Source organism: Talpa europaea (genome assembly GCF_964194135.1).
Source record: "Talpa europaea genome assembly, chromosome: 10".
Lineage (NCBI taxonomy): Eukaryota > Metazoa > Chordata > Mammalia > Eulipotyphla > Talpidae > Talpa > Talpa europaea.
The window spans coordinates 18,774,827-18,793,155 of NC_140077.1; the positions used below are offsets into that span (position 1 = coordinate 18,774,827).

Below are 18,329 nucleotides of genomic sequence, written 5' to 3' on the forward strand. Positions count from 1 at the left end.
ATAGCTTAAACTCTTGAATTATATCATCAATGTTTCTAATGGTATAATCACCCTCAAAATATTCCTCAATCTCCTTTTTTAATTCTGGAAAATAGCACTAAGTATAATCCTTTCCTAAAAGTTTAACCAGGGTGTCTTATTTATAAAGGAAAAGAAACTAACCTTTTTTTCTTATATCTTCTAAGTCATATTAAAATTATCACTTTTATTGATACAGTTAGAATTTACTACACAGTGAATATGCTGGCATACATTAGGGTAAACTGAGATCAAAAAAAATTATTATCATTTGTTTTCATTTAATTACAATTTTAAAAGTTGGTTTAAAAGACCAGTTACTTCAAGAACACTCATACCCACTATGATTTGGCAATCTCTTGGCATGATTAGCATGATTTTAGTAGGAGCCTGATTTAATGAGAATACGTAGTAAAAGTCCAAAAGGTGCTGCCAGGTCAGAATTTTTCTTGAAACTCTCTACCAACTGCTATTTCTGAAGCCTTTCTTGAAGGCCACTGTCAGCCAAAGCAGTAACACTGCTTCTCATTTCCATGTCGGACCACTAGGTGGCGGCAGAAATTTGACGTATGCAAGAAACAGAAAAATTGCTCAAGAGGTCTTTAAGTGATTTGCATGAACCATCATTAATACCTTCTAAATATAAATCACTGATTTTTATCAGTGACCTAGAACACCATGGCTTTCTGCCTTTTATTCTTTCGTATGGTCTGTACTAGGTGAAAAGCAGGTTAAGAGACATGTGCAACACATTCCTTAGTCTCCCGCCTGCTATCTATTGATCTGCTGCAGTTTTTTTTTTTTAATTTTTTATTTTATTTATTTATTTATACATGCACTGGGTACCGTCAGAAGCACGGGTGGGTGAGAGAATTCACCAGAGCCAGAGCAGGGAGCAGAGCAGGCAGAAGGACCGAAGTACACTGCTGAGGGGAGCAGCGGGCGGCAGGAGAGGTCTGCGGCCATGTGGGACCCTCCTCCGGTAGCCTGGGAGCAGCCAGGGATCGAACCGGCGCTGCAGAGGCTGCTGGCAGCTTCGCAACCCAGCACTCAACCGCTGCGCCACCAGGGGAGGCCCTCTGCTGCAGTTTTAACAGCACTTCTTTGTGCCACAGCTGCTGCTAGCAACATCAGGGGGACATCTGGACTTCATGTTGTCAGACTCCTCTGCAAGCTTGAATGGATCCGTGATTATATCCTGTCAAAAAGCAAAACAAATGGGAGCACAAGTTAAAGCTTTTGATGTACCTGAACACATATATCAGCTTGCTTTACATTGATTTACCTAGAAGTGAGATACAATTTTATTTCATTTTATTTTATTTTTTTAAAGATACACTTTTTTTTTCCAAATTTTTTTTTTAAGATTTATTTATTTATTTATTTATTCATACAAGCACTGGGTACAGGCAGAAGCGCGGGAGGGTGAGAGAATTCACCGGAGTCAGAGCAGGATGCAGAACAGGCAGAAGGACCGAAGTACACTGCTGTGGGGAGCAGCGGGCGGCAGGAGAGGTCTGTGCGCTATGTGGGACCCTCCTCCGGTGGCCCGGAGCAGCCAGGGATGGAACCCACACTGCAGAGGCTGCGGGCAGCTTTGCAACCCCGCGCTCAACCGCTGCGCCACTGGGGAAGCCCGAGATACAATTTTAAAATTCTGTAAGCTCCAGGGAATAGTAGCAGTCATTCAGTTACATAAAGCTGGGCACATTTTCCTGAAATTTTAAATCAATTACTACTTTCAAAATAAACTTCATTTAAAACTTTTAAAAGGTGGTGCTTCTTGGGCCAAGAGAATTGATTTCCCTTTGTTTTCTCTTATGGGATTCCCATTTGTATATGCCTTTTACCCTTACACTGCTTTCTCTCTCTGACTCCTGTCTCCAGAAATTTGTGAGCAAGACAAGACGGTAAATCCTAGGCATTAGAGACACCAATAGCAACTGCTGATGTTCACATGATGAGATTGTCAACAATGGCCAGAAAGACTGTAGGGCAGTATAAGTAGAATTTTCAAAAGACGAGATGCAGTCTTTAATTTTTGTTCTTTCACCTCCAAGTGAAATGTCTCCAACAGCAGTGCCAATGGGGCCAGATAGAAACTAGGCACAAAGGTAGGACATTGAGAGCATGAACAAGCTACCTTACATAGTTGATAATGAATTTATTGAGCATAAATTTATAGTTTTACTATTTTCTGTTGGCCACTGCAACTAGAAGGGTGTAGGAGACAGGCACTGACTCTGCCGTTCATGAAATTACAGACTTAATGGCCACTTCCTTTACTCGTGGCCTTGATCTTACTGGCTCACACTCTCCACCATTCCAAAATGCAGAGGTCATGTAGACTCCCTAACAGGCAAGCATCCAGGAGGGCATGTCCAAGTCTGGAAGAAGGCTAGTTATGCTGGGTTCTACCACCAGGCATTCATAGCCATTGCATTTCCTCCTCTGTGTACATTAGAAGGCCGGGTCAAAAGAGTTAGTCTCTCCTCTTTTTCACCCAGGAAACTTGTTCTTCCCATTTCATGTCCTGACATCAATACCACTTCCAAATGCATGCTGCCAGCCCTAACATCTCAAAACTTAAATAAAAGGTGAACATACCATCCTTTCCAGCACCAGTGTCCTATGAGTCTGTGAAAAGTATAGAGTGGCACAGCCTACTGGTTAATAATGTCTCCTCTAGAATCAGATCTGAGTTTAAATTCACCACTTTCTAGCTGTGTGACCTGGATTGGTAAATTTATCTTTCTGAGCCTTAGTTTTTTCATCTGTAAAGTGAGGATAATCAGGGTTATTGTAAGGACCACATGGTGGGATGCCTTGTACGATAAAGATTAGATCCTCTGCATTACTATTGTGCATGTTATCAGTCCCACTACTATTAATTGGACACAGCACAAATTTCATCTGCACCATTTCAGATGCTGCAATTCTAATCATGTATCTTTAATATCAAAACACATTTTGTTGTTCAGGATTAGAGAGGGAGGAGGAGGAGAAAAAAGAAAAAGGCAACTCTCAGAAATTCAACAACAGGGCCTCCCCTGGTGGCGCAGGCGGTTGAGCACCGCGCTGTGAAGCTGTCCACAGCCTCTGCAGTGCCAGTTCAATCCCGGCCGGCCGGCGAGGGTTCCACATGGTGCGGCAGACCTCTCCTGTCCCGCTTGCTGCTCCCCTCAGCAGTGTATTTCATCGGTCTGCCTGTTCTGTTCCCCGCTCTGTCTCTGGTGAATCTGCTCACCCTCCCACGCATCTGGCCTGTACCCCGGTTCTTGTATAAATAAATAAATTAATTTAAAAAAAAAGAAATTCAACAACAGTGATTACTAAGTCAATCCTCAGTAAAAGTTATAGTTTTTCTTCCTCTGTTGCAACAGTGGATGGGAAGACGTAAGAGCAATTCCTTGCACGCCACCTGCCTGCACTTTACTCTAGGGTTTATCATAAAAGGTCTACCATGAAAAAGATAAGAAAGTCCTCCAAAAGCACAAGGTTATATTTCTAGGACACACAGCTGTTTCATTCTTTACTCTTCCGTCAGTGTCAATTACTCCCATTTCAAAAACGTGGAACCTATCTAAAGATTTGGCGTATCTGTAGACAGAAAGAAATATGGCAGAGAAGACAGGAGACTGCTGGGATAAACCAGCAGAATGTTAACATTCATATATCTGAGATCAAGAACCCGCCTGCACTTGACCCCCAATGCTCACAGGAAGAACAGGGGAGCTATGCTGGAAGAAATGGCCTTCTGCAGCAGTGAACATAATTATTTTTATAGCCAGAGACACTATGGCCAGAGGAGAGATTTCTGTCCTTGTGGCTGTTCTCTTCTGAGAACGCTGGAGCCAGTACTCAGGAAACCAGTTACAGAATTGCAGTAATGAAAAATTCCAAAATAAACACTGATTCTGACCAGCAAGATTTTATCAATGAACTCTCAAGGTTTCAAAATACCAACAACACATATATGAAATGTTTAATGGGCTAAAAAGTCAGAAGTCAAATTTCTACTTTCCAAAAAATCGCCTTTTCAGAAAAACAGAAGAGTAATGATAGTAAAGTGCTGAAGAATTTGCTCTAAAGGAGGTTCCTGTACTTAGCTTGGGCTTGACTTATGCAGTAGGTGGCGCAAGGGGTTAAGCACCGCATTATGAAGCAATCTGCAGCCTCTGCAGTACGAGTTCGATCCCTGGCCGGCCAGAGAGAAACCCATGGCACAGCAGACCTCTCCTGACTTGCCCACCGCTCCCCTCACCAGTGTATTTCAGTCAGTCTTCCCGTTCTGTTCCCCACTCTGTCTCTGGGGAATCCTCTCACCACCCGCCCCCCAACCCGGCCACATCTCTGGCCTGTACCCCAGCTCTTGTACAACAACAAAGCCATGAAATTACTAGAAGAATTTTATAACCTTGGATTAAGCAATCAATTCTTAGTTCTGGCACCAAAAGTACAAGCAATCAAAGAAAAATTAGGTAAGTTGGATTTCATCATCATGGCTTCTTGGCCTTTTGACTAAGATCAAATGAAGTTAAAAACTTTTTTCATCAGTTAAAAACTTTTGTGCATGAAAGGACACTATCGAAAGAGCAAAAAGACAAAGCCTAGAATGGATGAAATGTTTGCAAATCATATATCTGGTAAGGGTTTAGTATCCAGAACACATAAGGAATACTTACAACTGTATAACAAAAGGATAAACCCATCAAAAAATCAAAAGGACTTGAATAAACATTTCTCTAAAGAAAATATTCTAATGGTCAATAAGTGCATGAAAAGAAGCTCAATTTTACATTAGTTATTAGGGAAATCAAAATCAAAATCATGATGACATACCAATTCACACAGAACTAGGATAGCTACAATCAAAACAAAGCAGAAACTAACAAGTGTGGCAAAGATATAAAGAAATTAGAATCCTTGTACATTGCTGGTAGCTATGTGATGGTACAGCTGCAGTGGAAACACTTTGGTGATTCCTCAAAAGGTTAAAGGTAGAATTACTATATGACTCAACAATTCCTCTCCAAGGTACGGGCCCCAAAGAAGTAAAAACAAGTACACAAATGGCACACAAGTAAAAACAAGTACACAAATGGTACACAAAGCACATGTAAATGTATGTCACAGCAATCCTATACATAATGACCAAAAAGAGGAAACCACCCAAATGACTATCAACTGACGGGTGGATAAACAAAAGGTGGTATATACATACAATGGAATATTATTTGGCTACAAAAAGAAATAAAGTACTGACACATGGAAAAACCCTGAAAACATCTTAAGAAAGAAGCCAGACACACAGGGCCAAGTAATTATTCCTCTTACATGAAATGCCCCGAATTGACAAATCCAGAGGCAGAAAGCAGATTAATTGTCGTTAGGACTTGGGGTAAGGGGAAATTGTGGCATGACTGCTTAATGGGTACTGGATTTCTTTTTGGGGTAATGAAAGTTTCCTTGAACTGATAGTGGTGATGGTTGCACAACTTTGTAAAAGTACCCAAAGCCACTAATTTGTACACTTTAAAAAGGTTAAAACAATGAATTTTGTGTCACATGAGTTTTACCTCAAAATTTTAAAGTACTAAAAGGAAATATAATTAAATTTATAATATTCACATAAAGCAGGTCTTTCTAATCATAATATTAAAGGCAGAAACCATAAGGGAAATGACTGCATAAAAACTGAAAATATCTACTTAAGGGGAAAAGAGCACAAATAAAAAGATAAATGACATGCTGAGAAAAGTACTTACAACATATAGTAGACAATCTTATACAGAACAATTTAAAAACAGCCAAATACCCCTCTAATAGAAAATGGTGAACGGAATCATACAAAGAGGTTCACAACAATGAATATAAATGGTCAATAAATATACCAAAAAGTTCAATGTATTCAAAATTAAACAGCAAATTATTTTTCTGCCTATCAGACAAGCAAAAATTCAGAAAATAATATCAAATGTTAGTAAGAGTACCAGGAAAAGATACTCTCATACACGGTAGGTAGGCATGTGGAGTGGTACAATCTTTCTGGAAGACAATCTTTAAAATATCTATGCAGAATCTGAATAATTTTTTCCATGGTAGTTCTTAACCTTTTTTTGTATCTGAACTGCTCTGAGAACCTGATGAAAGTAATAGACTCTTTCCCAAGAAAATATATACGCACACAAACACACACACACGCTCTCATTTCAAGGGGATCATGGATGTTCTGAAGTCTGTTTTTGGATGCACTAGATTAGGAATCTCTGACTTACTGTCAGGATTGAGAAGAAGAAGCTATCAAGTTAAATCAACTCACTTCATAGGTACAAATATGTTAGAAATAAAGTATGGTAGCCAAGTAAATGAATAACAGTTTTTTCTTGCTTTAGTAGTCTGTGGCAAGAATAACAATTTTGTAAGCGGTCCTCTGTTTGAGGACAGGGAATGGAAAGTCAAACAAACCTTTGATTCTAAAGTAGAACAACTTCCAGATGTCGGCAACTTCTCTCCAATTGGCCTGATCAAAAAATCTTGGGCAAATCGTGAATTTTTCAAGATAGCTGCTGTTTCTTCATCCACTTCAACAATTTCACCTTCCTGAAAGATAGCAGGAAAAAGCACATGCTAGTTTCATGCTCATTCCCAGATGAAACAATCCAGGGTCATAATCACTTTTTTTTTTAGTGGCAAAAGACACTCCTTATTCTAGCGTCTAGTCCCTTCTCCAAACAGATGTAAAATCACTGCTCTCTGAGTTACACCTTATTCGTCACTGAAATGGGGACTTTAAATGAGTGGTTTTTGATATGTCCCAAGGTATGTATAGGGCCCACACCTTGGGAATAAGGGGTAAGCACAGGAGACTGGGCTCACCAGCCTGCTCTCATTGGATAAACTCTGCTCTTGTTCTTTTTATATTGGTATTATATAAAGCAATGCATTGCATACTAAATATTGGTGTTTTAAATACAATTTTGCTTTAAATATTCTGCTATTGAAAGTTTTTTTTTTAACCAAAAGGATGGTTTCAAAGGCCCCTCCCACCCTGACGCTGTAATTCAAAGAACAACACATCAGTGAACAAGCATCAATGGTTCAACGGTATCAGGGGCCATTTAGGAGATTTGAAGATGCAATTTGAACCAAAAAATCAGAATAGAAACAATAAGTTCTTCCATCTTCTATTTACTATGTTCCCAGTATATACCAATGTTTTGCTAATAATATTGCTAATCATTCTAGAAATTCTGCAGAGGATATGTTATGATCCCTGTTTTTACACTGAAACAAACTGGATATAAAATAACTTTAGTGATTTAAGTTTGCCCAAGTAATAAATAACAAAAACAGGATTCAAACCAAGATTTCTATTCTTAAAGTCTACTTTTCCATTTTGAGAAAACAAAGCCTACTCTACAAAAAAGTAGAAGAAAAATCAGTGAGTGTCATCACTAAATACAAACAATCCCTTGATTCCATGACACAATTAAATAACTGGCATACCATTATTATGGTTATATAGGAAAACATTTGATTCCTAAGCTATACATGCTAAAATAGTTAAGGTAAAATATCATAATGCCTGCAACTTACTTTCAAAAAGTCAGTAAAACACACATACACACATGCCCACATGCATCAGGGAAGTGAGAAGCAATGCAAGGTTAAGAAAAGATACCTAGAACAAGGGTAAGAGTAGTAAGAATGCCAGAAGTCGAGGCCTCCCCAGTGGCATAGCGGGTTGAGCGCAGTGCTGTGAAGCTGTCTGCAGCCTCTGCAGTGCGGGTACGATTCCTGGCCAGCCAGGGAGATTCCTACACGGCGTGGCAGAACTTTCCTGTGGCGCCTGCTGCTCCCCTCAGCAGTGCTTTCGGTCTGTCTGCCCGTCCTGCTCCCCACTCTTTCTCTGGTGAATAATCTTACCCTCCCGCGCCTCTGGCCTGTACCACAGCTATTGAATAAATAAAAAATAAATCTTTTTAAAAAATCTAATATCTAAAAAAAAGAAAAAGAAAAAGAATGCCAGAAGTCATGGAATGTTTTATTTACCTTAAATGTGAAATTTGCATCAAATATTAGTTCTTTCTCATGTCCTGTGATTCCTCCATTGTAAATAACTTGGCATCTTTTGGCTGGTCCTGTCTTAGGGAGTTTGAAGAGACGAAATGTTGCAGAAACAAAACGACAGTCACCTAAAAAGAGAATTAGTTCACAGTTCATCTCTGCCACTCCAATAGCCACTGGTCTACTCAGGAGATGAAGAGGGTACATATTTAAAAGATGATTTTCATCTTTGCATGCCAACAAATGTCTTTTGGAGCACTTCACTCTATTGAAAGAATGTCTGTAAAGTACTTTATTAAATTCCAACTGTGGGCAGTTTGTCTTGAACAGGAGACAAGCTAGAGATTTCTAGATGACACAAGGTCTCTCTTGAAGAGAGTCACTGAGTAGATACTCGTTAATCAAATCTTAACCATTCGGGGTGCAGTTATAATAGCCCCCGCTGTTGTTTCTTACCAGTCACACTCTCTAGTTCCTTGTTTTGAATTGTAATGAGATGGGCAGTGACCAAACGTGGAGAGCAGAAACCAATTTTTTGGGCGAGGGTGGCAAGATCCTTCCAGTACAAAGCACCTCCGAGGCACTCGCCTAAAAGAAAACACAGACTGATGAGTACAACTAGGTGTAATGGTGTTAATCCTCTATACAATTGATTAGGATAGTTTAAAAGGTCCTAGAAATAGAAGAAGGACCTGCATGCCCCCCTTCCAAGGTCTAGAAAGTCCGTTAAAACAGGGCATGCTGGGCCTCCCTGGTGGCGCAAGGGATTAAGACACAATCTATGAAAAAAAAAAACACAATCTATGAAGCTATCCGCAGCCACTGCAGCACAAGTTCGATCCCTGGCCAGGTTGGGGACCCACATGGCACAGCAAACCTCTCCTGACTCGTCCACTGCTCCCCTCAGCAGTGTATTTCAGTCAATCCACCCTTTCTGCTCCCCACTCTGTCTCTGGTGAATCCTCTCACCCCCACGCATCTCTGGCATATACCCCAACTCTTTTATGCATAAACAGATCTTTAAAATAATATATTTTAAAAAGTTTTAGTCTTAGGAGATATGCTTAAAAAATGGAACACTAATTTCTAGATAGAAGCGTGCTCCCAATTTTATTATATACACAGAGGGGAAAAGAAACAACTAAAGGGACTAAAATGTTAAGGAGGTTATTTCTAAGTTGTGTGAGTCGTAGTGATTTTTTCCTTTTTCTATTTTCTAACTTTCAAACAATATCCATCTAGTATTGTATAATAAGAAAAACTAAAGTTTATTTTATTTTATTTTATTTTTTATAGATTTATTTATTTATGCATACAAGAGCTGGGGTACAGGCCAGAGATGTGGGGGGTGAGAGAACCCACCAGAGACAGAGTGGGGAGCAGAACAAGGGCAGACTGACTGAAATACTCTGCTGAGGGGAGCAGCGGGCGAGTCAGGAGAGGTCTGCTGCGCCATGTGGGTTTCTCCCTGGCCGGCCAGGGATCGAACTTGTACGGCAGAGGCTGTGGATTGCTTCATAGTGTGGTGCTTAACCCCTGGCCCCACCAGGGAGGCCCCAATAAAGTTTATTTTAAAAGAACTTTTTATTTTAGGGCCTCCCTGGTGGCGCAGGCGGTTGAGTGCCGCACTGTGAAGCTGTCTGTGGCCTCTGCATCACTGGTTCGATCCCGGCTGGACACGAGGGTCCCTCATGTCAGGGCTGACCTCTCCTGTCTCGCCTACTGCTCCCCTCAGCAGTGTATTTCGTCAGTCTGCCTGTTCTGTTCCCCGCTCTGTCTCTGGTGAATTCTCTCACCCTCCCACGCATCTGGCCTGTACCCCGGTTCTTGTATAAATAAATAAATAAATTTTTTTTTTAAAAAAAGAACTTCTTATTTTATAATCAGACTGACCATATATATGCATTTCTAGCTTCCATGCCCAGAGATTCCATTAAAATTACAATAAATAGGGCCTCTTCTGGTGGCGCAACAGTTGAGTGCTGGGCTGCAAAGCTGCCCGCAGCCCCTGCAGCACCGGTTCCATCCCCGGCTGCTGGCAAGGGTCCCACATGGCACAAAGACCTCTCCTGCTGTGCCCGCTGCTCCCCTCAGCAGTGTATTTCATCAGTCTGCCTGTTCTGTTCTCAGGTCTGGCTCTGGTGAATTCTCTCACCATCCGAACTTCTGACTGTACTCAGTGCTTGTATAAATAAATAAATCTTTTTTAAAAATTACAATAAATAAAAATTAAATGGCCATAAATGAAAAAAAGATATAATAATGATAAGATCATAAGGGATTTAGGGACATCAGCTGTGGAACAGTTGCCCTCATCTATATACTATAGCCTTCGAAGTATTTTTCACATTTATTTTTCACATTAATCTTATCACAGCCCTATAAGGCAGATTGTTTTCTACATTTTACAGTGGGGAAAACAATGACTCAACCAAATTAATGAAATTGGCCAAGATCATGCCACTTTGGAATGGCAAGGAAGGAATGCTGGAAACTGAGTCTTCTAACCTAATTCCATGTATTCCCACATCATGAAGTCTCATCCTGAATATCAGCATAATGGAGCTGTGACTCTGAACAATATTTGCCTTACAATAAAACCAAACAAATAAATACCTACCCCATAAAACTTTGTGTTTCCTGATTTCTTCTGGCAATTCAAGGCTAGCATAGACGTCACTGAAGTATAGCTCCCCACCGTGCTGAGAGGGCAGAATTTTAGTACAAAGGTTATGTTAGTCTCAGATAGCAAAGAAAGAATTTCAGAGACAAAATAAATTTTAGAAACCAACAGAAGTGCTTGAACTGACCTTTGTGAACAATTAAGAGTTACAGCCAATGGCCAAGTGCCAAGATTCTTTTTTCAGATAATAATAGGTAATAAAAGAGGTTTTCAGGACTGTCCCAGACATGTTAGCACCACACCTGCCCTGGCAGAGCCCCCACCAGCAGTCCCCAGTGACCTTGCACTGCATTAAATCCAATTTCATTTCAGTATAGGATAGCTGAACATGGTGAGCTCAAAGCATTCTCAATAGAGATTTCTTGGAAAGAAACATCCCCAAACACCTCCAATTACACCTAACTATAAGGCAGAACATTTTTTAAAATATTTTTAAAAATTTTATTTATTTATGCATACGAGAGCTGGGGTACAGGCCAGAGATGCGGGGTGGTGAGAGGATTCACCAGAGACAGAGTGGGGAACAGAACAGGCAGACTGATGAAATACACTGCTGAGGGGAGCAGCGAGTGAGACAGGAGAGGTCTGCTTCACCATGTGGGTTGCTCCCTGGCGGGCCAGAGATCGAACTTGTGCTGCAGAGGCTGTGGATTGCTTCATAGTGCAGTGCTTAACCCGCTGTACCACCAGGGAGGCCCAAAGCAGAGCATATTAACCAAGTTATAAACTGTGGAAGTTAATCTTGGGATTGCTATGAATATTGTTGTTTGAATATTGCCAAAGATAATAAAAAAAATTACCATCCCATTAATTCTACAACATCCAAAAGCAACATTACTTTGGTTGAAATTCCTAATACAAACCTATCAAATACGGAAAAAGACAACAACAAAAAAGAACAGTTTCTGAAAGCCCAGAAACATATGCTGGTAGATAAAATGGATCACAAAGCAGAACTTCTAAGAGGATGGAACTGGTTGATGTGAAACATTTAAGCAAAACTGGCTCTAAACATAATGAATAGCCCTTGGAATTTCAGAGAAGGAAAAAATTTCCTTTAAATAGTAAACTGGTGGGCCTCCCTGGTGGCGCAGCGGTTGAGCGCTGGGTTGAGAAGCTGCCCGCGGCCTCTGCTGCGCAGGTTCGATCCCCGGCTGCTCCCGGCCACCGGAGGAGGGTCCCACATGGCCCGCGGACCTCTCCTGCCGCCCGCTGCTCCCCTCAGCAGTGTGCTTCGGTCCTTCTGCCTGCTCTGCTCCCTGCTCTGGCTCGGGTGAATTCTCTCACCCTCCCGCGCTTCTGACTGTACCCAGTGCTTGTATAAAAAAAAAACAAAAACAAACAAACAAACAAACAAATAAATAAAACATGCCTCTAAAAAAAATAAATAAATAAATAAATAGTAAACTGGTTTCAAAATCTTTCATTACTTCTCTGGTTCTGAGGTGACTTTTATAAAACAATTTTTGGTTGTTTCTTACATAAAAAATACTGTAAGCAGAAAACTCATAATGACATCTGGTTGCGTTAAATTATTTTTCACAAACTTGCCTTAAAAGATGAAAATGTTACAGTTTCGAGTACTTTTTGTAGCCTATCAGGCCTTTGTAAATGGCAAATACGGAGAATAAGAAATAATCTGTTAATAGATATACTTGTGTTTTATGTATATGTTTAGGTTACATATGTGTTATACACATATTTATGGTGTGTGTGTGTGTGTGTGTGTGTGTGTATGTCTCTCTCCTAAATAAAGATACTCAGTTTACCTAAAATTTTATCTGGTCTGGAGGCCTCCCTGGTGGCGCCAGGGGTTAAATCTCAGCACAATCAAGCACTATGTGCAGCCACTGCAACACAAGTTGGATCCCCGGACAGGGAACTGACCCACATGGTGCAGCAGACCTCTCCTGCCTCGCCAGCTGCTCCCTTCAGCAGTGTATTTCACTAGATCTGCCTGTTCTGCTCCCCACTCTGTCTCTGGTGAATCCTCCTACCCTCATACTCTGGCCTATACCCCAGTTCTTGTATGCATAAATAAAAATAAATCTTTAAAAAAAATTTTAGGCAGTCTGAACCAAGTGCAGCCCCTGGCTTTTCTATAACTAATGGAAGAAAATAAACAGTACTCATAAACTTCTCCCTCTTAAAAATTATATAATTTTTGTAATATTATATCTTTATGCATAACATTTTAAAAATATTGTCCTTAAAATCTCAGGAATATTAGTGATAAGGAGTTTCAAGATTTTAATTGTGTCAAATATTTATTTTATTTATTTGTACATACAAGAACTGGGGTATAGATCAGGGGTACAAGGATTCACCAGAGACAGAATGCGGAGCAAAATAGCCGGACCTACTGAAATACACTGCTGAGGGGAGCAGCGGGCCAGGCAGGAGACAGGAGAGGTTGCTGCACCATGTGGTAGCTCCCTGGCCTGGGATCAAACTCATGCCCCAGCAGTGGCTGGCAATAGCTTGATAGCACTGAGACTTAGCCCCTGCACCACCAGGAAGGCCCAAGACAAATATTTTCATATGTTCAGTGACAATCATGACTCAGATTTATTATCTTTTGCAGCCTGAGAGAATGGTCCCCTACCATTCCCGTTTCTCGAAACTCCTTTTTAATTTGGTGATACATGAAAGAGGTTTGAGTGCTCAGCTTAAGAGGGCAAGAACAAGGAACTCCCCTGGTGGGGCAGGCAGTTAAGCGCTGCGCTGTGAAGCTGCCCGCAGCCTCTGCAGCACCAGTTCCATCCCAGCTGGTCGGCAAGGGTCCCACATAGCGCAGCAGACCTCTCCTGTCTCACCTGCTGCTCCCCTCAGCAGAGTATTTCATCAGTCTGCCTGTTCTGTTCCCCGCTCTGTCTGTGGTGAATCCTCTCACCCTCCCGCACATCTAGCCTGTACCCTGGTTCTTGTATAAATAAATTAATTAATTAAAAAAAAAAAGAGGGCAAGAACATGATAGATGGGTCTGCCCTCACTGGTGTTTACACATCACTTGTCTCCCTCACCTCCTTACCTTTAGCACTCGATATACCTCCTGTAGCACTTTTTGTTTATCAGGCACAAGGTTAATGACACAATTTGATCTTAAAAAGAATAGAGACAATGTCAAGCAAATCTGTGCACTACTCAGAGATCTTCAAATCCTTTCATTCTTAAAGATAGTTCCCACCATTTTCTCAAGGCACCATTCTTCCTGCCCTCTCCTTGCTTCTCCACACTCAACTTTTGCCCAAGACAAGGAAGGTGGACAGTGTTTAACATCTCAATAAACTGTGAGTGAGTTTAACATCTCAATAAACTGTGAGTGAGTCTGAGTATGCAGAAAAAAACACCAGGCATAATTCTTATTTGTTTCTGCCCTGATGTTCACCATGCAACAAAATGAAATCTAGGAACAGATGCATGTCTTATGCCACATGTAAACAGGCTAAATTCCTCAAAGGCAGCTTTATGAAAGCTGTCACTCGGATATGAGTTCACAGCTTGGGGGAAAGAGAGAAACATAGAATCCTATAAATTGGCCATGAAATTAATACTTAGGATCACAGATCAGTGGAGAGTGTATGAGCAGACTCAGTGCAGTGAGCTTGCTGGTTTTTGGAGCTCATCAGTTCATGATTAAGTTTAAAATAAGTTCCTTAGGCAAGAGTGTTCTGCAATCAGTGGGCTACAAGCAGCTCAGACCACCTTCCTCCTTTATGAAGTCAAGTTAACACCCTAAATAAGGATCAATCCAGCAAAAAGGGGTGACATTTCAGTGTCCAACAATAAGCAGATTATATTCATATAAGGATATACCTACATAACAATATCATAACTCTCATTCTTGATTCCAGCCTCTTTCAACTTCTCTATGTAGCCATGAACAAAAGTCACATTGGGTGTCTGGAAGCCATATCTTTCCATGTGATATGCAATGTACTTTTTAGCCACTTCTACCTAAAAGAAGAAAACATACAGATTTGATAATGAGCATTTAAAAATACTACTTCAGTCTTAACATTTTTCCTATTACTAATGGAATATACTTCCCCCAGATCATTTTGGATAAGCAAGTATACAAATTCCTCTGGGCAAGCTGGAAATATGACAGCCCCTGACAACTCAATAGGGAATTAATTCCCTGCCTGATACATGGATTTTGTTTGAAGAGACTCTTCACTCAATAAATTATCTTTCAGGATAGATGGCAAAAAGGAAGAGATCAGACGCCTTTGGGTCACCATGATATTCATTTATCAGATCAAACTTCTGACTGTATTCTCCTAGAAAAGCCCTAATTGTCAAACTTGCAGCTCCAGGGCACAAACAGCAGCCTCCTGAAATTATCCTTGGAATTGGAAGGAAACAACTTCATCTCCAAAAGAATGCTTTTGAGGATTTTTTTTCCTTGTCTTCCAAATCATTCTCACCTGACCTTCTGTCATGTCTATTCCAGTGACATGTCCCTTCTCACCAACCAGTTGACTCAGTGCATAGCAATCTCTGCCACTCCCACTACCCAGGTCCAAAATCCAGCAGTTTTCCAGACACTCCGGGACCACTATACCACAGCCGTAATACCTGGGAAATGAGAGAGAGAGAGAGAGACAGAGAGAGACACACACACACAGAGAGAATTATAGAGATGTGTATATATGTGTGTGTGTGTGTATATATATATATATATACAAATTGTTCCCATTAAGATTCTAGAAATAAATCTTATAAATTCTTCCTCACTCCTTTTTCCTCTTATATTATTCATTTAATTTCTATTTAGGCATTTAGTCTTCCTCACTAAGCTGGAAGCTCCATGAAAGGTGGGACTCCTTTTTTTTTTTTTTTTTTCCAAATTTTTTATTTACTTATATATATAAGAACTGGGGTATAAGCCACAGGTGTGAGGGGTTAGAGGATTCACCAGAGATAGAGTGGGGAGCAGAACAGGCAGATCTACTGAAATACACTGCTGAGGGGAACAGTGGGCGAGACAGAAGAGGTCAGCTGCACCATGTGGGTCATCTCCTCGGCCAAGGATCGAACTTGTGCTGCAGTGACTGCCAATAGCTTCATAGTGCTGCATCTTAACCCCTTGCGCCACCAGGGAGGCCCCGAAAGGTGGCACGCCTATCTGCTGTTTACCATTGTATTGCTGGGCACAGTGCCAGGTACTAAGACAAGTAAGCCATGAAGTAATACATTTGAGCACTATCTTAATGTCTAACACAGGTCCAGCGCTATCACAGCTATTGAAGGGAAAGAAAAGATTTCTGTCTCCTACATGTATACTCTAATTGGGGAGGTAAAACATGGGCCCAGGAAACATTTTCCATGATTTATTGACAAACTGAGTGGCACAGGCAGAACATGTTATAGTGGTTTAGGGAAGGGGGTGCCCAAGTTTTGGGGAAGGCTTCAGGGTATGATATCAGTGAAGTGTTAGATGGGCAGGCTCTGGAAGGTAGAAAGGAAAGGAAAGGTATTCCAGATTGTTAAGCGCATGCTGGGCAGCAGTGTGATGGCGGTGAGGAACGGAAAGGTCTGGCTAGAGCAGTACAGGGCATCAAGGAAGCCAAGGTTAGCAGGGAAGACTCATACTGGACAATCTTAAATGTCAGGTTCAAGGAATGTCAATGTATTCTGTGAGTGCAAGGGGAGTGCTGGGGAGGAGAGGGGTTTCGGCAAGGAGGGGGTCATTGGAAACAGACTCTGTATGCTATAAAGTAGTTTTACCATTGACAAGGAAGCCTGAGGGATTGGGGGAGACAGCCAGTTCCCTACTGACCAGCATCATCTTTTGGGAAAGCTGCAGTCTGGGGTATTCACGGAGGCAGACAGGGCACGCTACCTCAAGGTTACTTCTTCATGTACATTTTGCAGGGCTTCCCGGATGTGCTTGGGAACCTGTCTGGCTGGAGTGACACAGGCATTGGTCTGGAGGTCTGCTGATTTCTTCAGCACCTGTCCGTAGTAGTCCTAACCCAGGACCAAAGGTGAAAAGAGGTGGGGAAAGGAAAGCGTTGGAGCTGGTGTCTGCAAAGTGAAGGTCCCCTTGAATGTCCCAACACACACCCCAACCTTCAGGACTTGGTCTGCTATTGCTTTTTGCAAGTTCTAAGCCCAGACTACCCTGCCCCTGCCCTTGGGGGTGCTGAGAGGAAGCGGTGTGGGTCAGCGTAGGCTGGACTTGCACAGGCCTAGGGCTCCCCAGCCCACCATTGCAGGCCCAGCTGCTCTCACCTGCACGTCTTTCCAGATCTCCGTTTCCTGGGGGGCGGCCACTTTCAAAAGGGTTATCGGGTGACAAAAAAGCTTGTACTTAGTAACAAGGGCGCGTGAAAAGGGGTGTGCTGGGAAGGCCGGTGGTTAGCTCCCCCCCTCCCTCGGTAACCACCCCCTCCCCCCTCACAGTTCTGGGGGCTGGAGAGGCAGGGAGCCTGTTTAGAGGGCCGGTAGTGAGGGTTGGGACCGGGAGAAGAGGGGCCGCATTCTTACTGTCTCCTGGGTCTCAGAACTCCCGGACTGAGGTCCCGGTAGCCAGCTATCCGAGGTTGCGCCTGCCCGAGGCCCCGCCCAGGGCAGGAAGGCCGCATGACCATGTGGCCGGCTAGAGGCCCGGCCTAGGCAGCCGCGGAAGTGCAGGAACCCAGGGCTCTCGGACCCTGCCCCGGCGAGGCCGCTGCCACCTGTGCGCGCTTCTCCCGGCCTTGCTGGCCCAAAGCCAGCCTGGCTACCTTTACTCTTTCCCAAGGGGGAAAGGACATTACTGTTAATTAGTATCTTCTTTTATTGCTGCGAAATGAAACTGGTTTTTTCAGGCTTAGATGAACCCCCATGTATGCTCCAGCTCCCCCTGCAGTGACCTTTAGGGCTAACCGGCCCTAGGTCTGGCTGGGCAAGCAGCGCGCAGGGGAAGAACAGCAAAACCCTACCTGCTGCACCTCCCCCCGCAGTGATCTTTAGGAATGGCTCTCGCCACGGTCCCTAGATCAGGCTGGGCAACCAGCGCGCGAGGGGAGAACAGCCTGAAGCAGAGGAAGTGCAGGGGAAGTTCCCTGAAAAGGCAGAAGCTTATCAAAAGATAAGGACCACCAAGAACCACTACAAGAATGCTAAAATTCTTATCCCGTCTTTCTAGAACTACAAACTTTAATCCCTTATCTGTTTTCTAAACTTCCTCCTTTCTTCTATAATGGTCATTGTTTGTTATGTAGATCACCTCCCTGATGGTGATAGACTGAGCCCATGAACAAGCTAATTTCTTTGATATTCATTCCTGTGCTTTTGGAAAACATATATATACTGGTCACAAACTCAAAGAAAATTACGCTCAGATTTTCACTCTTGAAGTGTGTCTGTTTGTCATTTCTTTCACCGACGCCCTGACCACCCTGCACCCTTCTCTCAACCCTGAGGTGGCCTTATCGTCTACTGCTGTGCTGGTCCGGCGGCACATGTATATGATAGCTTTTGCCCCTTTGGGGAACAAAGTAGCCCTTTCTCCATCCTTTCTTAAGGTCAGGTTTATTGAGATGTAATTGAGAGTCAGTAGAATTCA

General features: G+C 42.3%; 1 protein-coding gene across 1 annotated transcript; it reads right to left on the reverse strand.

Annotated features, from left to right (window-relative positions):
• Positions 1 to 785: 785 nt before the first annotated feature.
• On the reverse strand, positions 786 to 17,370 carry AS3MT (arsenite methyltransferase; the record flags this gene model as incomplete). The annotated part of the gene is made up of 11 exons (XM_084244562.1): positions 786 to 1,216; positions 6,487 to 6,621; positions 8,074 to 8,216; positions 8,545 to 8,676; positions 10,709 to 10,790; positions 13,803 to 13,872; positions 14,592 to 14,728; positions 15,202 to 15,352; positions 16,620 to 16,747; positions 17,012 to 17,038; positions 17,287 to 17,370. 11 exons carry the CDS (start codon positions 17,368 to 17,370, stop codon positions 1,109 to 1,111), a joined length of 1,197 nt encoding a protein of 398 aa, XP_084100688.1. The 3' UTR covers positions 786 to 1,108.
• Between the last annotated feature and the right edge of the window lie 959 nt (positions 17,371 to 18,329).